The 20,697-nt window shown below is 50.2% G+C and overlaps 6 protein-coding genes across 6 annotated transcripts; 3 read left to right on the top strand and 3 right to left on the bottom strand.

The window, feature by feature from the left end:
• Positions 1-131: 131 nt before the first annotated feature.
• P168DRAFT_294075 (RdRP-domain-containing protein) lies at positions 132-5,877 on the bottom strand (the record flags this gene model as incomplete). Its single annotated transcript, XM_024837936.1, has 8 exons — positions 132-531; positions 688-3,361; positions 3,392-3,445; positions 3,514-3,976; positions 4,035-4,194; positions 4,243-4,430; position 5,097; positions 5,276-5,877. 8 exons carry the CDS (start codon positions 5,875-5,877, stop codon positions 132-134), a joined length of 4,542 nt encoding a protein of 1,513 aa, XP_024696423.1.
• A 2,544-nt stretch (positions 5,878-8,421) lies between these two features.
• On the bottom strand, positions 8,422-9,013 carry P168DRAFT_3101 (uncharacterized protein). Its single transcript, XM_024839368.1, has 3 exons — positions 8,859-9,013; positions 8,638-8,785; positions 8,422-8,590 (listed from the first exon to the last, which is right to left on the bottom strand). The coding sequence occupies exons 1-3, from the start codon at positions 8,931-8,933 to the stop codon at positions 8,463-8,465; spliced, it is 351 nt and encodes a 116-aa protein (XP_024696424.1). The 5' UTR covers positions 8,934-9,013; the 3' UTR covers positions 8,422-8,462.
• A 1,063-nt stretch (positions 9,014-10,076) lies between these two features.
• P168DRAFT_323056 (FAD-binding oxidoreductase) lies at positions 10,077-12,126 on the top strand (the record flags this gene model as incomplete). The annotated part of the gene is made up of 4 exons (XM_024840637.1): positions 10,077-10,569; positions 10,634-11,687; positions 11,734-11,915; positions 11,968-12,126. Exons 1-4 carry the CDS (start codon positions 10,252-10,254, stop codon positions 12,124-12,126), a joined length of 1,713 nt encoding a protein of 570 aa, XP_024696425.1. The 5' UTR covers positions 10,077-10,251.
• A 204-nt stretch (positions 12,127-12,330) lies between these two features.
• On the bottom strand, positions 12,331-12,783 carry P168DRAFT_3184 (uncharacterized protein). The gene has a single exon (XM_024840197.1). The coding sequence runs from the start codon at positions 12,674-12,676 to the stop codon at positions 12,365-12,367; it is 312 nt and encodes a 103-aa protein (XP_024696426.1). The 5' UTR covers positions 12,677-12,783; the 3' UTR covers positions 12,331-12,364.
• P168DRAFT_245967 (aspartate-semialdehyde dehydrogenase family protein) lies at positions 12,451-14,065 on the top strand. Its single transcript, XM_024834026.1, has 3 exons — positions 12,451-12,780; positions 12,830-13,087; positions 13,142-14,065. The coding sequence occupies exons 1-3, from the start codon at positions 12,753-12,755 to the stop codon at positions 13,945-13,947; spliced, it is 1,092 nt and encodes a 363-aa protein (XP_024696427.1). The 5' UTR covers positions 12,451-12,752; the 3' UTR covers positions 13,948-14,065.
• Positions 14,066-14,313: 248 nt separating this feature from the next.
• Positions 14,314-15,636, top strand: P168DRAFT_323058 (40S ribosomal protein eS4; the record flags this gene model as incomplete). The annotated part of the gene is made up of 5 exons (XM_024840638.1): positions 14,314-14,327; positions 14,499-14,636; positions 14,700-14,984; positions 15,136-15,430; positions 15,490-15,636. The coding sequence occupies 5 exons, from the start codon at positions 14,314-14,316 to the stop codon at positions 15,541-15,543; spliced, it is 786 nt and encodes a 261-aa protein (XP_024696428.1). The 3' UTR covers positions 15,544-15,636.
• Positions 15,637-20,697: the final 5,061 nt, after the last annotated feature.

Consider the following 20,697-nt stretch of genomic DNA (forward strand, 5'->3'; position numbering starts at 1 on the left):
CTAGTCGCCAAACGTGACAGCATGGATGAGTCCCCCTCAGAACACCACAAGAGACAGCGCATATCCACCCGCTTGATACGTTGAATCCTTGCTTACAGAAACAGAATGAGTCAAAGCAAAGAAAAAAACAATTAGGTCTCAAGCAACCGACTCAGCTTATCAAGCGCCGTAAGCTGAAGCCCATAATCCTCCTCAACGACCTCTTCCACAATCTCCACGACCGCGCCGTTGCTGCCGCCTTTCAACTCTGGAACGGGATCCGAAACGACCGCGTTATCAATAGAGTGGTTGATATCCTCGGCGCTAGCATTGCTGTCCCACTCGAGCAGAAGGCCCCCGTTTCCAGCACGCTCCTCATCGTTGTTGGGAGTAGTAGCAGATTCAGAAGATGAGCCGTTGCACCCTTCGGAGAGGCCGAAATCGAGGAGGTTTTCTAGGGATTCGACCCCCGTGGCGAATGTCCGGATGAGACGCGTCCCCCGACGTAGACCGGGTAGCATGGGGCCCGGGACGAGGTCGTTGACGAGTAGACTCGGGGGTGTGGTAGTAGCCGGCTGATTGTTATGAACAGGGACTAAGCTCTGAGAGTCGAGTGGCGGCTGAGACTGAACGACAAGGTCATCGCTAGAATGGCGGAGACGGAGATCAACGGTTGTATCGACGAGAAGCCCCTCGTCTGTCTGCGACGGGAGAGGGGGTGATTCGTCGTAATGGCGCATTGCTATCTTGCCGAGTACGTGCGGGAAAATCCACGGAAAGCTGATCAGAGGAAGCGTGTCTATGGAGGGTGAGCGTCTGTGGAAAAACCTTTCGTCAGGCGGGTTCTCGCAGCGATGTTTGTCCCAAGCGGCGGACATTTCCTCGTGAGTGAGGCGATACATAGCGACGGCGAGCGGAGCTAGCTGCTCGAATTCACGACCGCCGACTTTCTCATAGCATTTACTTTTGAAGCCCTCGCGGAGAGCGGATGACAATGCGCCTAGTTCCTCGTGGAACTTGTAGTCCTTGCTCATGTTTGCGTGACTGAGGACGAACGTGGACCAGACTTCGAACTCGGTCTTGATCTCGTGCTGCGCCATGATGCGGCGGATAGCCTCGTCGTAGGAGACTTTGAGATCCTTCGCAAACTGGTAGATATCTGCGGTGACCTGGACTCCACATTTGAGAATCCTCTCGTCAAAAGACATCTCGAGACTAGGAACGAAGTCAATGCGCTCGACGGCGTCGTAAAGCTGACCAAGTATCTTTCTAGAATGGTAGATCTTGTCCTTTGGTAGGTGATTCTTTTCCATGAAATGAGGCCAGAGACGAGGTCGAAGATTTCGAGTCATTATGGCTGGATTGCCGGTTTTGTTGTAGTCCACAGCGTCGGAATGAAGCTGGGCCAGCTTGATGCATTTCTCTTCGTTTACCCCGTTCTGAAGCCAATCGGCCCAGGCGAGGTGTGCGTGTGCGACCTGAGGAAGGCAGTCGTTCTTCATATAGGTCACGAAGAACGATGTTATCTCGTCGACGGTGACATCGTGATCGAGGTCCCGAGCCGCGTTGCTAGTATAGGTCATCGGCTCGCGAAACCAGTCTTCAGGGACCAAATCTTGATCCCAGATAACAAGGTAGTCATCGCCGTCCAAATCGCCACCGGAACACATACTTGCGATGTCCCGATCACCGGTCTGCGGCAGGACAACTACATCTTGGAGGTGCCGTAGAGTTGGGACGTTCACTGCATTCACGACGCGAATATCGCCGGGGTGAAGGGAGGGGTTTCGGGCTAGGATGCAGAGTCCCTCGATTATCTCGTATTTTCCTTCCTTCTCTGGGTTGGAAACCTGGACGAATATCTCCGGCAATGCTGCCTTGAGTTCCTTAACGGACGCATCCTTTCCGGGGATGTTGTTGAAATGGCCCTTCAGAGTACCTGTCTCATCCATGCAGCCTAGGAGATTTGCACCTTTTTCAATGGCAATCTTCGCCTTCTCTTTCAAATACTTAAGATGCCAAGCCCTCCAGAGGGTCAGTATTGAAGTCAAGAAGGGTTCTTGGACTCGCCTGAAGCCATCGCTGACCATCTGACTCACGACGAGTGTCATTTGGTTCGGGTCTAGATATCTCCTCAACCAGTAGATAGCCCGCGTATCACTTTTCTGTGCTTCATCCAGACCCTGCAGCATGTCTTTGAGTTTGGCACGAAAGACTTCATCGGGTATTCCGAGGGTGGATAGAACAATGATCAATTGGCGGTTCAAAGTTGCGATTGAGAATTGTGACCAGCGAATGATTTCCAGGCCGCTGTGGTTTGCCGTAAATTTATCCTGACTTTTTCGTATGTGAACCTCCTGTGGCTGAGCTTGGGATGATACAGTGAGCATCCCCTTGCTGCCTCCAAGGCGGAATTGGAACGCGGACGGGGGCTCCCCATTTGGAGTTTTGATCTTCAGTTCAGACATGGTCATCTGAGCAAGGAAGCGCGAAATTCTGCCAACGCCATCGGAGAAAGTATATCCGTTGTGTACGATATCATCAATTCTGTTAACCGTCACAGATGACCCAGCAACGGCGCGGGTAGTTGAGAAACATTGTCCCAAACGTGCGGTGTGCTTAGCAACATTCCGGATATTATTGAAGGTTCCCATCCATGCTCGAATATTGGCGGCAGTAAGGCCAGGCTGCCCGGCGAAGAAATAGGCACCATGCTCACGAAATTGGGAGTTTCCGAATGCAAGAAACTCGTAGTGCATGTCGCCAATCACGATGCCATTTGCCAATGTTCTCTTTACCCGCGTGAAGATCTCGTTTCTCGTATTGTCAACACTTGCAGAAATTCGACCGAGTAGCTTCTCATCGGTAAACCGGACCCGGAGAAACCTATCTGAGTGTTCTCTGTATCGTCGAACGATTCGATTCGATATGTCCACCGTGGGGGTGTTGAAGTAGACGGTGCTGGGCGTGATCCTTGCCGAGCGCATGTGGCAACAGTGCGAAGGTATCCTAGCGTTTGTTGTACCCTTGATGAATATCAAATCGAATATCTTCATGGGATCAAAGTAGACTTTCTTCTCCGTCGCAACATGTTCAAGAAGTTTTCTGGCTTCTGGTTCTTCAAGTTCCGCGAGCTTGACCACAAACTCACGAGACATGGTGAATTCCGAGAGGTATCCATGGGATATACACACCTCGAGCTGATACCGTACGCGAGAATCTAGATGAACATAGGTATGATCCAAAAGGTCTCCGAGAGAAGAGCTTTCCGTCTGAGGTGAAGACTTGGATAGGTCAATCCATTCCCAAACGGGAGGTGGCCTCTCTTTAGATCCATCCCATACAGTGAAGCTATCGATATCTTCGATTCTCACGTTGTAGTCTTTGAGAATATTGCAGACCAGCGAAAAACTAGGATTAAGGCCAATGTTTTGAGGAAATGTCGCCCTGAGAACATTCCAACGGCCTGTGTATCTTGGTCAGTCAATGAGCGAGCAGAAAGCATGCAAAGACAGAGAGAAGGATATTATGTACCGATATCAATCATTGGCTTCAACTTGCGCAAGCTCGTCGGGACACCGGCAAGCTCTAACGGGTTATGGACAATGTTGGTCTGACGATACCAGGAGTCCGAGTCCCTCCATGAGTTATCGTCAACGAAAGTATTCGGGATATCCGTAGCACGCCGAAAATACAAGGGTGGAGACTCCAGCACTAGCAAGTGAGTTATGATCGATGCAGGGTCCCCAGTCTGAAGAATTTGGGTCAATTGCACCAGAGGAATCTTCAGACGGTATTGGTTATACTTATCACCTGCCTGGAGCTTGCTCTTAGGATTGAAGAGTATCGGAAGTTGAAAATAGATCATCATGGCCCTGGCTTTCAGATCGAGAAGTAAGAAGGGATGCTCATCAGCACCTAGACCAACAGTGCGCATGGGAAGCATTGTCTTTTCGTCCACCAAAACTCCTATATCCATGGACGCGATGGGGATTTTCTTGGAAAATTACGGATTAGACAGTTCACGAGAACCTTGGGATGATACTTGAACTTACAACCTCGACAGGGTATGTAACGTCACGGCCGACTGGGCTGTCGACCCTTCTGTTATAAGGCAGATGAAACTCTGGACGTATAAAAATAGTCGTAACTCGGCCATCTGGCAAGCTTATCTCGTAGGTTCCTGTTTTCCAGAAGTCTGTCGCCGGAGGTGGCCTATGAATGTGAGTATGTGGTGGGCTAAGATTGGATGCAAGAGCTGACTTGAAGCGGACTTTGCCCTCTGTCCTTCTGTTCCCATGGCTGTCCTCAAAAAGGTCGATAGTGAAAATGCTTCCTTCCTTGTGAAAAGCCTCCCATAAGTCCACAGCGCTTGTTTCTTTCGGGACATTGGTGAGTCTGATAGCGAGAGTATCCCTCTGGCTCCAGGACGGTAGGATTTGAGAAGGTAGCTGTAGGGGTGAGGGCTTTGGTGGAGCTTGGAGTTTGCGTGTTTGGGGTTCTGGGACAGACTTGTTGGGCGTTGAGCTGCTTAATACACGACGCCGCATCTTTGCTGATGGAAACAGATTTGGAGGAGAGGGAAAGGAGGAAGGGGAGGAGAAAGAGGGAGCCGAAACAAGCGTGGGTGAAGATGAGGTGAGAGGCAGAAGAGTGTCAGAGCCCGAAGAAGATAAAAATTCAGAGGTGAACCCGGGGGTGGTTTGAGAATCTCCAGAACTAGAAAGAAAGGGTTTCTCGGCACTCTGAGTTGTCATTAGTGAGATTTCCTTGAGGATCTATGATAACTGGCATTTAGGAACCCTACCTGTCGCCTTTTAAAATAAAACACACTGAATGGATAATACCACGGCCCTTGCTGTTCTTTCTCCATTTTGCTTATGTGCAATATCAGTGCCGTGAGTAAAGTAACATACCCTCTTTGTGACTGACCGGTGGATTAAGAGCAGATATATGATAAAGTGAGATTGACTACTTAGGTCATACGGAACTCCAGAGTGAGAAATAGTAAGCAAGGAGACAAATAGAAGAAAGATATCTATGGATATTCAAAGATGTTACAGGGTTGCTATATGATAGTATAGTGAAGAGTACTCTAAGTAGAATCGATGTCTTACACTAAGACTGATTAATATCACATTTACTGTGAATATAAAATCCAGTCACAGAGCAAACAAGAATAAGTAAGAGAACAGTGATTGCTTTCATCACATTATGACGTTCAATCAAAGTAAGCATATTTACAAACTGGTCAGTAATTATAGTATCTCAATCAATCAAGACTTAAAATTATCACCCCTGAGCTCCAGGCGGAGGCACATTATCATTTGCCTGAGACAAAGACGTGCTAGTAAATATGAAGTCCTTTGTGAGCTCCAAATCCATATCAAGATCTATCCCCTGGAGATGGTTTTCATCCATATATTGACTCTCCTCAAATGTTTCACCCTGACTGGCATTTGACCTGCGGCTGCTCTGGGAACTAGACTGGCTGTTTTGGTCTGCTTCTTCTAGCACTCTCCGCTCAGAGCGTGGCCGCATGCTGCCCACCCGGGATGGATTCTTGGCCTTCTTCTCCTGGGGTCGGGCCGGTGTTTCAGCCATAGCGTAGGTGCTGTCTCTGGGTCTTTTGGGGCTGCGGCCAACAAAATGAGGTGCTGCTGAGTCAAATGACGTGGTCTCTGGATCTTCTAGCAGAGATTCTGTCTGCTCGTCTGAGGAATGCGTTTGCTGTTGGGCTGATGCGATTGGAGAAGGGCCGATGATTGATTTGGACCGCGATTTGGATGGCTTGGAATGGCCTGAGTCGGGTTTAAAACCCATTACTGACATGAGACGCCCGATATGTTGCTGTGCCTCTGAAAACTCTCGTGCCTTGGTCGACCGTTCATCGCGCATGTGTTGCACCTGGCCAAATGTCAATTTCAAGGACAAAATAGACATGGCTCAAAATATGACTGTGGGATATTGGCAGATAAAAGTAAACTTTACCTTCTTTTCCAACGATTGAATTCGTTTATCCTTCGTTTGCAGCTGTTTGGTGGCGGTGTCTTCGGCTGCTTGCAGGGAAGCTCGCAAAGAGGCAATCTCTTCCTGTCGCTTTGCACACTGGATACACAAGTTAGAGACAATCAAAGAAGATCAAGACCAATCGTAATACCTCAATCTCACTAGCCGTAATCTTCCCCTCCAGCTGCTTTCTCGTTGTATCCAATTCCATCTTGAAATCTCCCTTGGTTTCATCAAGCGTCGACTCGAGAACGGCGGACTTCATGACCTCTTGATCCAACTGTACACCCATCTATTAGTACCGCGGAGCATTCCAGGATAGGAAAATTCTGTATACCTTCTGCAACAAGTCAACGACCTGGCCCTCAACATTTTCTTTCCCAGCCAGGAGCTGTTGGATCTCCTCGTCTTTAGCGTCGAGGAGACTTTGCTTTTCCTCATTATCTTTCCCGAGTTTGTCCAGATCTTCTTTCAACGACTCATTTTCTCTCGTAAAATCCGAGCGTTGACGCTCAGTAGTTTCAAGTTCTTGTTGTAATCTGCAGTTCTGCTCCTTTTCGACTCTGATTTCTTCGTAGAGCGTATCCACGCGTTCTTCCTGTTCCGTGACGGAAGCAATCAGATCCAGCTCCCTGCTACGGGACCTTTCACGCTCTCTGTCAGCCTCTTCTTGGGAAGTATGTTTTTGGTCTTCCAGCTCCTGGTGAGATGCATCGAGACTTGCTGAGAGTTCTTCAACGCGGACAGTAACATTTTCTGCATGATTCTCCAGACGTGCAATATCCTGTTCAAGTCGAGCAATTGTGTCAGTCGCCTGCTGGAGCTGGAGCCCCAGGTCGGTATTTTGTTGCTTCGTAGCCTGTGCTTCTAGAGAGAATCTGTCGCGTTCTTCTTCCACTATTTTCAAGGGAGTCTCTATGCTTTGGCAGCGGCTTTCAAGATCGTAACAAACGCCGTCTAGCTTATGCATCATATCGTCATGTGAGGTGCGTGCACTTGCCATGAGTGTCTCAGCCAGACTTGCCCTCCAGTCTTGCCTTACAGCACGAGAGGCTTTGCGGATTCTCGGAGTGGGACGATCGGTTTGCAGCTGGAGTGGTGCTCTTGTGGAGAAGAGACACTTGTTCTCCGGAATCATTTTTGAAGCCCTTGACATGATGGTGCTGAAAGCCATCACCCCAGGCATTTCGAATGTCTTCTCATTTTTACATTGTAGAATTGAGGATTGGGTGTGAAGATCGAATAGCTCACAGAGCAATCCATTTTGTAGCGCGGCAGCGGAACAATAGCAGGAGCTGGCTCCCTGACAAAGAGAATGGGCCGGCTGTTTTGGAAAGCTTTGAGTGAGTTGCTCTACGGCTCCGCTGCATGCGACTATCGGTTCTAACCCTGCAGATTCTGAGAGCTGTGGTACGACTTTCTGCAGGCCAAAGAGCAACAGTCGCGCGAGCTGCAGAGTGCCCATATAATTGGGGTCATCCCCAATTTCTGTTTTGAGCGACGAAACCACGTAGTCCAGGATGCCACTTATCGCGGGGCTCCCTAAGCGGATCTTTGATGCGTCAGTACAGCCTTCAAGATCTTTAGACTGTCACTTACAGCATTTGCCTCCACTAAGCGTGGGATGGTATTTGCTGGCAAAACCTCCAGAGCGCGCCCACTTTTCTGTGAGAGCAACCACTGGAGTGCGAGTCGCGGTATCTCAGGGGACATGGTTGCTGTTGGAATGAGGGAGACAAGATATGTAATACCCTAGTGGTTTCAGTAACAAAACTCAATATAGAATTACCAACTGGCTCAATACTCACCAGAACCTGAACTCGATCGTCAATATCTTCCCTTGCCACCTTCTCACAGAGCTTGGAAATCTTGGGTGAGTTGGCCTTGATCCAGTCCTCTTTCTGTTTCGTTTCAACAGTGTCACAAATCTCGATGGCTAACTTGATACTCTCCACAGCTTGATCGGTCGTCAAGTTGTTGCAGCTCGCCGAGCAAGCAAGGATGACACGCAAGAACACGAGATCCAAGGTTTTCAATCCTCGCTTGGGACCGAAGAAATGCTGGATACTCTGGAGCCAAGAGGGAGTTGACTGGGAATGCTTATCAACAGCCCCGGTCTTCTGTGAGGAAGCAATGCGGGCAAAGGTTGCCAGACAAAAGAGGTTTCCCATATGGTCCTCGAAATTGCGTAACATCCTCGTGAGCTCAATTTGGAGGCTAGACATAACTTCCGAGGGGATCTCGCATAGCGCTCGGGGACATGTTTGCAACGAAGCAGTGAGCTGGTATACAGGACCAATGCTCTCTGTGCATGGAGCTTCTTTGACCAAGGAGATCAGCTTGGTGATGAATGGCGCAAGACGTGCTGGGACGATGAAGTTGTCCGGGACAGGCGATGATAGCATGGCACTAGACGTGGAGATATACTATGGCGGGAACAATAACTTAGTTTTGTCCATGCCGCTTCCATGGCGTCAAGAAAGCGGAGGAGACTTGAGATGACCAACCTGGAATTCTCCATCTTCAATGGCCTTTTGCAGAAATAGGTCTAATAATTGGGGATGACGCTCCAATAAAACATTACGGAAGGACTCAACACGCGCTGCATAGTCTTAGAGCAGGCCTGTCACCTATAAGAGCAAAACCTACCGAAAGCCCCAAGTAGGCGCACCGCAAAGTTCGACCGGGACAGACCGTCGACGACGACGTCAGCCAGAGCCCCGATCTGACACGGTTTGCGCGAGGCCCAGGACTGGATTACGCCCAAAGAGCAACTTTGAGTAATGCCATAGAGATCCTAAGAAAAGATGATCAATCAAACTATACGATGCCAACATAAGAGGGGCACGAGAGCGGGGACATCATGTTACCTGGAGAGAGGGTGCATATGGGGCTGTTATCAAGCGCTCCACTTCGCGGCCCAACGCGATCGATTGGTCCGACATGGCTACTCAAGAACCTCTTTCATGGATTATACAACTAGAATGAACTATGAGTCCCTCAATCTGTCGCCGATCGATCTTGGATTCTTTCGGCGTGGTGGCACGAGCTTCGTTGGAGGTGGGAAGAATGATGATTATTTTCGGACCGGTCCGTTGCCCCCGCAACAATCTGTCTTGGCTCGTGATCTGGATGGCTTCAAAAAAACTACTTGTATACCATCTGAGTTTCCGTCTACTACAATTGACGTATGGTGCGCAATATAAATACTTCTTCAATATGGAGATTTATGCATTTTTGGGTGTCTCAAGTGGCATCTCTTCATACTATAAACACAAACAGCGACTGTTAGGGACCTGTAGCGCATTGGCCCTATCTCTACCCACTAACTTGTTGTGAGCAACTAGCTAGACAGTGTATCTTTCTCCTGATGATAGAGCAGGAGAGAATCTAGAATACCGCAAAAAATCAGTGAGACATTATTGCTGATTTCTAACAGTAAAACCACTCATCTTACCAACCGGACAACCCACCCAAACTCAGTAATCAGGGTCTTACTAACTATGGAGAACGTCAAAGCGATGAAAGGTCCCTGACCCACCAGCCAGAACCACAGCCAATCGCACACAGCATCCCACCCCTCGAGCGCTTTAAGATAAAGTTAGGGTGTCTTTAGTGCTGGGAAGCCCCTGCCTGGGGTCCAGTCCTCCACAGAATGTTTGCTCCATGCGCGAATTCTCAACACGCCGCTAGCCGAGATCTGTGTACCAGGCTACCAGCGCTTTACCGGTACACTGCCAGCTATGTTCTGGACAGAGAATCCACCTCCAATGAGTGGTAGACTGATATGTCCACTCTTTTGAAGATATGAGAGGAAAAGAGAAATAAATAAACTAGAATAAACAATAAAATAACGAATATAATAATAGAAAAGACAGGACAGCATTACATGGAATTATTCCGCCTCCCGTACGGATAGTCGGACTTGACCCGATCGGGTGGATAAACTGGATATAGAAAGCTCGGTAAATTCGGGATTAATTGGTGGTGGGGTCGGAGGACTTGTCATTACTCCGGGTTTCCTGCTTCCCCTCTTCTTATCAAGAACACTCTCGGCCGAATAGTTACCGACGGGCTTACAATTATTGCTCCGAATGGCGTGGTCTCCTAAGGGGTGACGTGAAGCGAGGAGGTTCCCCGTTACATCATGGTCAGGAGCATACCATAAAGGAGATCAATCATCATCACATTGCTGGAGATTAGTACGTCTTACGCCTTACGCCTCTATACTATTTTCTCCCTTGTTCTTGTGTTGCAAGAGTCATGCGACCGGTTCTTGCACTCTCTCGGGGCCTCCCCGCATGCCCCCGCGCGATCAATCCCCGTCGGCCCAACCTCCCGCAGAGTTTCTCCTCGTCGGCGAGAGTCGCTCGTTGGAATAGCACGACAAGTAATGGAGAAGGCGCGCACAAAGACGGTTCGAAATCAGGGTCAACATCGAGCTCTTGGTCGGCAGGTCGGGTGGCTCTTGTCTCCGCTTTGGCCGCGGGAGTTGGTTACACCTTAGCGACCACCACGCGGTCGACACCGTCGCAAAAGTCCAGTCCACTCCAGTACGGGTCAGTGGCGGATTTCGAAAAGGTGAGACCCCCGCCATCACTACTACTTCGCATCCAACGCATGTTTTTAACCGGTATGAGAATAGGCGATCGCAGAAGTCAGATCCAAGCTAGGCGAAGACGTGGTCAGCACCGACGAGGATGACCTCCAACTGCATGGCTTTTCCGAATGGTCCAGTGTCAACGCGGAGCGCCTCCCCGTCGCCATTGCGTATCCCAAGTCCACAGAAGAAGTCTCCGAGATTGCCAAAATCTGCCACAAATACAAGATGCCCATGGTTCCTTACTCCGGGGGTTCCAGTCTCGAAGCCAACTTCTCCGCTCCCTACGGGGGGATGACGATCGATTTCGCAGACATGAATAAGATCTTGGAGCTGCATGAGGATGACTTGGATATCGTCGTGCAGCCTTCCATTCAGTGGATGGACTTGAACGAGAAGATCAAGGATAGCGGTCTGTTCTTCCCCGTTGATCCTGGCCCGTCGGCTATGATTGGTGGTATGATCGGCACGAACTGCAGCGGGACGAATGCGGTGCGATACGGCACCATGAAGGACTGGGTGATCAACCTGACCGTGGTTTTGGCGGACGGTCGCATCATGAAGACCCGGAAGCGTCCGCGCAAAACCTCTGCAGGCTACAACTTGACGGGACTGTTTGTCGGCTCGGAAGGAACTCTGGGAATAGTCACCGAGGCCACACTCAAGCTGGCACCGGTCCCGGAACAAACCCGAGTCGGGGTGGTGTCTTTCCTGACGATGCACGATGCAGCGTCTACTGCTATGCAGTTGATCAAAAAGGGTATCCCCGTGCAGTGCATGGAAATCTTAGACGATGTCCAGATGGACGTGATCAACCGCGCCGGCGGCACAGGGCGGTCGTGGAAGAAGCAGCCTACTCTTTTCTTCAAGTTCTCGGGAACAACCGCTGGGGTTGCCGATAGCATCGCCCTGACCACCAAACTCGCCCAAGGGAATAAGGCTGATACCTTTGAGTTTGCCAAAACCGAGCGAGAGGCACATGACCTATGGTCCGCGCGGAAACAGTCGTTATGGAGCATGATGGCGCTGAGAAAGGAGGGTTCCGAGATCTGGTCGACTGATGTCGCTGTGCCGGTCTCCAGGCTGCCGGAAATCATCGGTACGTAGCTCTTTCCCTTTCTTCCAGGCTTCGCTAATAGATTTAGACATCTCCAAGAAGGAGCTTGACGATTTGGGGTTGTTCGCTAGCATCCTCGGACATATCGGCGACGGAAACTTCCACTCGAGTATCATGTACGATCGGAATGACCCGGTAGAGCGGGAGCGCGTCGAGAAGGTCGTCCACGATATGGTTGACCGCGCTCTAGAAATGGAAGGCTCGTGCACTGTAAGTCACCCCGAAATCAAGCCGTTTAGCAGAATCATCTAACTTCTTCTAGGGCGAGCATGGCGTTGGGTTGGGTAAGAAGGGCTCTCTCCGCAAAGAGCTCGGCCCGTGTACAATTGACGTGATGCGGAGCATCAAGAGGTCCCTCGACCCTAACTGGTTGCTGAACCCTGGCAAGATCTTTGACCATGAAAGTGAACCGGAACAATAAGTTATTATCTGATAGAATCCTGTATATATCCCATTGTGCAAAGGCTGCTAAGAAGTGAGCTCTGTAGAGGCCGGCTGCAGGGGTCTTGTATACTTTCATGCATTTATGATAGACTATAGAAATCGCCATAACACTTCAACATATAAAAATTGTCTTCTCCGTTATGTAGATCAAGTTCAATTAAGACCCACAGCCGATATAGGACAGGAACCCGGTGAGTTAGTAATAGGAGGATGACTCATGGCGGGGCAACGAACTGCCCGCCAAAGCGACATCGCAGTTCCCGTCTTGACGGTTCTCGTTGCCACCTGGGATCTCTCTGAACAATCACCAATTGAACTGGTAAGTGCTGCTTTTCTCCTCTTGTTGAGAGTGCACGTTTGTATTTGAGCCTATACGCGGAAGATCGGCATGTCATTACATCAGTGACTTCGAGCATCAGTTCCTGTCGCATCTGCGGGGCATGGAGTCCGTCCATGGTACTCTCGAGCAGCCCTGCAATTGAGTCCGGCTTGAATTCTCGGAGATGGAGACATGTCGCAATGCTCATGGTTCAATGCACGCGAATAATGAGACCAGATTGTTAATCTAATAGCAGATTGGGCCGATTCTATATTACCGACAAAATGACCACCTACCCCAAGAAAAAGTGCGGTACGGGACATTCCAGCCCAACACACTGGGATAAGGCTGATTTGATTAGGTATCCTCGGTGCCACCGGATCGGTGGGCCAACGATTCATCCTCCTGCTCGCCGACCACCCGTTCCTGGAGCTCCAGGCCGTCGGTGCCTCGAGCCGCTCCGCCGGAAAAGCCTACAAAGATGCCGTGAAGTGGAAGCAGAGCACGGCCATGTCCGAGCGACTGAGCAACCTTGTTCTGCGAGACTGCAGGGCTGAGCAGTTCGCCGACTGCGATCTGGTCTTCTCCGGGCTTAATAGCGATATTGCGGGCGAAACTGGTACGTTGTGGCTCACTAGAGCACGAAGGACTAGGACTAATATGCGCATTATAGAAATGGAATTCATCAAGGCCGATATCCCTGTCTTCTCGAACGCTAAGAACTACCGCAAGCACCCCACCGTCCCCCTGGTCGTCCCCACCGTCAACCCCCAACATCTGGACTTGATTCCCCATCAAAGAAAGCACTTCGGCCTCAAGAAGGGTTTCTTGGTGTGCAACTCGAACTGTGCTGTGATTGGCGTGGTTATTCCGTTCGCGGCTCTCCAGGCCAAGTTCGGGCCCGTCGAGGAGGTGGAGGTCTTCACCGAGCAGGCGTTGTCGGGAGGTGGATACCCCGGTGTCCCCAGCATGGACATCCTGGACAACGTCATTCCCTACATCAGCGGCGAGGAGGATAAGATGGAGAACGAGGCCCAGAAGATCCTGGGCTCTCTGAACGCCGAAGCCACTGCCTTCGAGGAACAGTCCGGTCTCAGAATCGGCGCCACATGCACCCGGGTAGGCGTCACGGACGGCCACATGGCGTTCGTGTCGCTGCGGTTCAAGAACCGCCCCGGCCCAAGCGCGGAGCAAGTGGTCGAAGCCATGAGGGAGTATCAGTCCGAAGCACAAAAGCTGGGTGCCCCGTCGGCACCGCAGCAGGCCATCAAGGTCTTCGATGAGCCTGACCGTCCCCAACCGCGCCTGGACCGCGATATCTCGCACGGCTACACCGTCAGCGTCGGTCGCGTGCGCGAAGGCGTCCAGGGCGGCTTCTTCGATCTTAGGTTCGCTGCGCTTTCGCACAACACTGTCATCGGAGCGGCCGGGTCGTCTATCCTCAACGCCGAGGTTGCTGTCATCAAGGGCTACATCTAAGACAGTATAGCGTATGCCGTTGAAGCGATTAAAATTATATTAGATATTAGCCTGCAGATACCTAGACATCTATACCTATCTTGTCCAATCGAACACAACGCCATTGCTAGAGTCGATTAGATATCGAGTCATGTGACTGTTACATAAGCGTTGAAGACTAACTGGTTGGGTCACACGCTAACCGAATGCGGGTAATAGGGCGGCGCTAGAACAGTACTAGCGTTAGGGCTCACCCCACTAGCAGCCTTCGCTAAGCAAAATTCGCAGTGGAGCGGTAAGTGGTCTAAAGCCTTCGGCCGTCGACTGCTTTTCTTCCTTCGCGACACTTCGACAACTAACCGGGTTCAAGTCGACAAAGCAGACAAGATGCCTCGCGGACCGTGAGTTATAATCTCCCATTCAGCAGGGGTTGATTCTGGTGCGCTCTGTGATATTTTCCAGAGAATTTATTCGATGGAGCTGGTCGCAGGGCGCAATTAGGACGACCTTGAAACGATATCATGGGTATCGTGTATTTGAAGCAACGCAACTAACAAGGATGTCCTCTACAGTAAGAAGCACCAGAAGCGCCTTAGCGCGCCCTCGCACTGGCTCCTGGACAAGATGTCCGGGACCTATGCCCCCAAGGCCTCTCCCGGTCCTCACAAGCTCCGGGACTGCCTGCCCCTGATCGTCTTCATTCGCAACCGGTACGACTCCAACGACTCGGCAGATAGAAAAGGGTTGGATTACTGACGGGTTTTGGTTTACAGTCTGAAGTACGCTCTCAACGGCCGCGAGGTCAAGTCCATCATGATGCAGCGTCTGGTCAAGGTTGACGGCAAGGTCCGCACCGACGTCACCTTCCCCGCTGGCTTCATGGATGTCATCGGTCTTGAGAAGACCGGCGAGAACTTCCGTCTCATCTACGACACCAAGGGCCGCTTCACCGTGCACCGCATCCAGGCCGAGGAGGCTGAGTACAAGCTCTGCAAGGTCAAGCGTGTGCAGCTCGGCAAGGGCGGGATCCCATTCTTGGTTACGCACGATGCGAGAACGTGAGTTCAATGCTCTCCACAAGTTCCGTGTCATTCAGTCGTTGGACCAAGCTTTGGTTGATCGGCGGAGGACGAATGAACTTTCCCCCCGTTGCTGGAGGCAGTAAGGTCTCCGATTTGGAACATTGCAAGCTAACAAGGACTTCTATAGCATCCGCTACCCCGACCCCGCCATCAAGGTCAACGACACCGTGAAGGTTGAGCTCGCCACTGGCAAGATCTCCGACTTCGTCCACTTCGATACCGGCGTTGTCTGCATGGTCACCGGTGGTCGTAACATGGGTCGTGTTGGTGTTGTCACCCACCGTGAGCGTCACGATGGTGGTTTCAACATCGTCCACGTCAAGGATGCCATTGACAACACCTTCGCTACCCGCGAGTCCAACGTGTTCGTCATCGGCCAGGAGCGCCCCTGGATCTCCCTCCCCAAGGGCAAGGGTGTCAAGGTATGCAATTTCTTCCGATATACCTCTCAAACCCAGGAGTTGAGACTAACATGTTCTAGCTCTCCATTGCTGAGGAGCGTGACCGCCGCCGTGCCCACGCCATCGCCAACTAAGCGCTAGGTAGGTGCTGGTGACAAGAAAAATCAAGCTTCAAGCAAAAAAACAAGTCCGCTGAGGTGGAGACGATGTCTTGCCTTGCTTTGTGGGCCCGTATGATACCGGTATGAACGTTTTACGATGCGTTATCTAGTAAACCAAGAAACGTGTTACATTGAACATAGCAGGCCGTATGGCTTGCATTCACTGTTCGTAGGACCAGGATAGCAAGCAACAGACCCAGCGTCTCTCTTCATTGGACATTTGATACCCATGATATACTTTTTCCTTATGCCACTCGACCTTCTCGTAGCGGATAAACCTGATATCACTATCACCATACGCATCATTCCCATACCACAGTCATCTAAATTACCCAACCTGCCTACCTAAGGCTAAACCCCAAATCTACCCCAAAATCAATCCCTCCGCAGATCACCCCAACCAGCCCAAATCCGATAGATAAACCGCATCGCGCGCCCTCGCGCTCAGACACCAAATAGCCGCCTCGCTCCCTGACACTGAGCAATCCCTCATTCACTTAGCAAATTGTTACCCCTCACTATGACCCTAGGTAGGTAAGTATACTGTACTATTACTTATCCTTGACCTTGGTCGCGCTAGTCTAGTCCCATCTATCCATCTTATCCACCCTGGACGTGAATCAGTCAATCAATTAGTCCGTCCCGGGTGTCCGGCCCCATTTAGTAAGTTGATGTGTATACAACGATAACAGGAGAGAAAAAAAAAATCAAGAAAAAGTAAGACAAGGAGGGGGACCCAATACCACCGAGGATAAAGCAAAGCAAAGTGCGAATGACACGTTCAAAATTATCATGTCATGTCATGTCATCCCCCACTCTTTTACCCCCCCTCCTAGACCTGTTCCTTCTTGCAAGTCCTCGATCTTACCCCCGCTCCCTCCCTCTATCTATCTATGTTGCTTTCTTTCTTTCGGGCTCTGTGTGAGAGAGTATGTGTATCTCCTAGACAGACACGCCGGGAATAAGGAAAGTCGAATCCTGCAAGTAGGAGTGTAACACGTCGATTTTTCTCTGGCTGCAGGTTCTACATGCGATCTTCCCTTCCTTCCCGCTTGGCCCCCATTTGAATCGTTACTAGGTAGGTACCTAGGTACCTAGGTACTGTACTTATTGCGGTGCTTGCGCTGTCGGCGCGGCTGTGCACTGCATTTCGGACCATTCCTTTTCTCTTGTCTTTTCTGCTCTTGCCTGGATAGGGATGGATGGTGGATTGGTGTTGTACACACATACACATACACACACAGTCCCTCTGAGAGAAAGTGAGAGAGAGGGAGGGAAGGGGATAGAGAGACGAAGAAAGAAAGAGAAGAGACCCCACTAACACCAATACCAATACCAGCCCAACCAGCCCCTCAATCCAATCTATCTCCCCATGCTTATGGGTCTGGGTCTCCATATAGTGTCGTAGTGTCTAGCAAATTGGTACTACTTACTCGGCAACTCCGCACCTGACAACCAATCAACCCCCTAGTGTTGTTCATCGAGATCTCTCTCCTAAACTAGTTAGTTGGTCGGTGATAGCGCATTTCTTCTGCAACCGTTGTTCAGCCGATTAAGTGACTGACTGGCTGGCTGGCTAGCTGGGTGTCTTGGGGCTAACCGGCCGCGTGGAGACGGGCTAGGTGACTATGGTGTGCAGCTTAGTCTAGGGATTTGGTAACGGTGTGTTGTTGGGCCAGGAAAGGTAGATAGTTAGAAAGGCAGAACGGAAGACGGGATGGGGGAGAGAAAGAAGGAAAGAAAGAAAGAGAGAGCAAGACAGTGGATGAACAAATTATCAATAAAAGTAAGTAAAAGTCAATATTCTGGCCAGGTGCATATCTGTTGGAATGACAAGTCACGTCTGTCGTGGGCGATCTCGGGCATTCTCGTGCCTTGTTGTAAACTTGTGATTGAGACATACATAGACTTAGCCGGCGGGAGACCGAGGCTTTGAGGTCAGTATCTGAAATGCGAGACAGACACCTACTTCCTATTCAGTGAGTAGGTCGGTGACCAGGCCGGAAATCGAGGAGAAGGGAATGATCGATCAATATGGCGTGAGTCTTGCGATTGCCGTAACGGGCTGGATGCGCTGTGTTGTTTGTGCGTGCTAGCGGTTGATCTTGTTAGCCAGGTCAGACCAAATCAGGGTATGATGTGAGAGATTCTCGATGGGATTTCATGCATCTGGACAGGTAGGGTAGGACTCGAAGGTGAGCACTGTGTTGTGTCTGTCGTAGTAGTAGTGGTGGTGGTGACGGTGGTGGTAGTATGGTGGTGACGGTGAGAGCTATTCCTGTTCCTGACGTGGAACAGAATCTTCAACCATAATGCTCCGGGTGAAGGGATCAAGATGCATGGAAATGTTGACGACTGCTGTCAATTATCTGTCATCAACGAGTACCGATGCTGCCATCCGAACGAAAGCTAACCAGCGCAAAGAAGGCCATCTTGCATTTATAGTGACGGTCCTTTGTACCCCCAGAGCGCGATATGCTTTTTCATTGGGACAGACGATATACGTTTCTATTTTTATGATTCTCCCCCTCCGCCTCACAATCTTCATATTCTGCAAGACGCCAGCATCAGTGGCAAGCCTATTCAGCCCAGATACACCAGCCCGGGGAGTACCATAGCCAGATGTGCTATGGACAAGGGCTCATGGGATATTCACCACCACATAGGAATAGAACACGTCTTCGGCAAGCTAGACCAGGGTCCGGAGCATCCTCTGCCCAATCGAGCCGGTCTACATCATCTCTGCTGTCGTGATATGCCCCAGTATGCATGTACGTACTGTATTCTGCCGGGCGTGCAGAAAAAAGCAAGCAGGCAGTGACACCGTTATCCCCGCTGTATGCCCAGTATGTACCATGTCCTTCAGCCCCCATGTTTTCTCGCCCTGCCTCCTCCATCGGCATGGTGTTGAGCTCTAGTACCTATGATGATGCTCGCCTAATGCCGCCTCTCAGCAAATAAGAAAAAAGAATCATAGGACAGAAAAAGAAAGAAGACAATGGAATAAACAGCCAATCCTCGACTGACAGACCCCTTCCCTGCATGAAAGGATCATGGTGGACAAAGCATTCAACGCCATCTATCTTCCCTGGAAAGATCGTCCTCACAATAGAGCGAGGATCAATCGTCACACCGTCGACAAGCATCTTTTCCTCCCGTCTCGCCGTGCCCCCCGATTCTCGTCCCCAGCATGAAGCGAAGCAAGCAGGTGGGTCCGTCCCTCTGCTAGGCTTTGGACTTGGCGCTTGGAGGGATCGAGGTCGGGAATTTTGACGAGCTAAGTAATTACTACGCCACTCGCTATTTTGGCCTGGGAGATGTTGACGGAGTGGTGCAGGGCAAAAAGTTGCCATCACACTTGCGGTCTTCATGCAGCTATAGAGCTCCACCCAAACTGGCGAGTTCGGGGTTGATAGGGTGGGACTATCTGCAAAGTTGAGATTTTTAAATCCTTTTCTTTTCTCTTCTCTTCTCTTGTCTTCTTTATCTATTTATTCGATTATTAATTTATTGTTAATAATATTATATTCTTTTGTTTCAAGTTGTGCTAGTTTTTGCCTCTTGATATTTTTCTGTTTCGGACGGAAACCCCATTAGCCCTAACCCTAGAAAAATATATATAGGCAATATTAAGATAAAACGGGTATTCCGATTGATACTCCCCCCCTGCGCCACAATAACAATTTCGTGTACGATGACGGTAGCCAGTGGTTAGATGACGTTCCTTCTAGAATGATTTCCCCATTGCTACCCTAGGTCCGACTCCCATGTTGCCCCTTTTCGATTAGATCAATCCTTCGACTGCATCGATCCAGCGGTCGATCGGACCTCACAGAGCCAATGAACCTACCCAACGGACGATCACGGCATGGCTATGATCGGGTGATTTGGGCAGCTGCCAGCCGCCAACGGCCACGCGCTAGTCATTCTTTCATCTTTCAAATGGTCTGTTGGTTCCCGGTTCGTGGGACTCCAACGGGGACTCCGTATCAGGTATATTCACAATTTGTTCGGATTGTTGGTCGGTATCACTCTGGCATGGATATTATATACTTAAAGCCCATACTATATGTATTTGTATATTATGATTATTTATATAGCAGATGTAAATATACGGAGTAGATATATACGTGAAGGATCAACAAAAAACCCATGAATAAATAGAGTGCGGAAAGACGGAGATGCCGCAGCCGGAACCATGGTTGTCTCTCTGATTCCCGAGCACCGGCGGCAACTAGTTCCTTGTCCTGATTCCACTTCCATTTCTTGGACTATCTTGATCCTTGGTTCTTTGTTCTTGATTAGTACTATCATCATTATTATTTCATCATTATTTGATTCTCCCTGATAAATCAACCAATCCATGATCCATGTCCATGATTCATGACGACCGGAGGAACGACTCACCCAGCGGCAGCTGTAGCAAGGATGTCTCCAACAACTACAATATTCGACCTATGGAGCGGAGATGGTGGCAAGCCCCGGTTTCACTGTGGATTCCCCCCCCCCCACTATCCACGGCATAATGATGCCGCTTCTGCTACTGAAGTAATTGGCAGTATCAATCAGTATTGTCATCATCTATCGTCAGAATGATTTGTGGAGTGGTTTTGAGGGTTCCCCTCGAACCCGACTCCCTACCATACCTTGGTTCTTTGATCTCCCCAAGTACTCCGTACTTGCCCCCCCCCCGTACACCGCTACTACAATGCAACAGAACCAAGAAAACCATGCTAGTCCGATATGTCGAGCACCCAGTCAGGATTGGGACCGGATCAACATTCTAGAAATCAAGCATTGGAGGACGGTTCGATCGATACATCGCACCGTTTCCATCCGGCCCTCCTCTGACCGCTTCTCCTTTCTCATCCCACTTGCTGGAACGGTTGCCGCTCCCTAGACCCTCATGCTTGCTAGTTCTCTCCGTTGCGAACCGGCCCGATGCTTCTGCTGGAGTCAATTATTACGATTCTTGCTGGTCGATGGTCCACGATTAACACCTCCCATGTGGGGGAATTGAACTTCTTCCAGACCATTCATTCTTTCCACCGTTCCCTTCGCTCAGGGCTCCACCCGTCCCCACACGGTCTCGTCCTCTTTCCCCCTCTCCCTCTCTTCTCTCGCTCC

The sequence above is a fragment of the Aspergillus campestris genome (genome assembly GCF_002847485.1).
Source record: "Aspergillus campestris IBT 28561 chromosome Unknown P168scaffold_1, whole genome shotgun sequence".
Taxonomy (NCBI): Eukaryota; Fungi; Ascomycota; class Eurotiomycetes; order Eurotiales; family Aspergillaceae; genus Aspergillus; species Aspergillus campestris.

Bases quoted from the DNA above. Each gene is read 5' to 3' on its own strand.
- P168DRAFT_3101 (XM_024839368.1), bottom strand. From the start codon at position 8,933: ATGTCGGACCAATCGATCGCGTTGGGCCGCGAAGTGGAGCGCTTGATA. The intron at 8,786-8,858 runs GTAACATGATGT...ATCTTTTCTTAG, and splicing joins CATATGCACCCTCTCTCCAG to GATCTCTATGGCATTACTCA. The intron at 8,591-8,637 runs GTAGGTTTTGCT...AAGACTATGCAG, and splicing joins GCGCCTACTTGGGGCTTTCG to CGCGTGTTGAGTCCTTCCGT.
- P168DRAFT_245967 (XM_024834026.1), top strand. From the start codon at position 12,753: ATGACCACCTACCCCAAGAAAAAGTGCG. The intron at 12,781-12,829 runs GTACGGGACATT...TGATTTGATTAG, and splicing joins CTACCCCAAGAAAAAGTGCG to GTATCCTCGGTGCCACCGGA. The intron at 13,088-13,141 runs GTACGTTGTGGC...TGCGCATTATAG, and splicing joins CGATATTGCGGGCGAAACTG to AAATGGAATTCATCAAGGCC.
- P168DRAFT_3184 (XM_024840197.1), bottom strand. From the start codon at position 12,676: ATGAGCATTGCGACATGTCTCCATCTCCGAGAATTCAAGCCGGACTCA.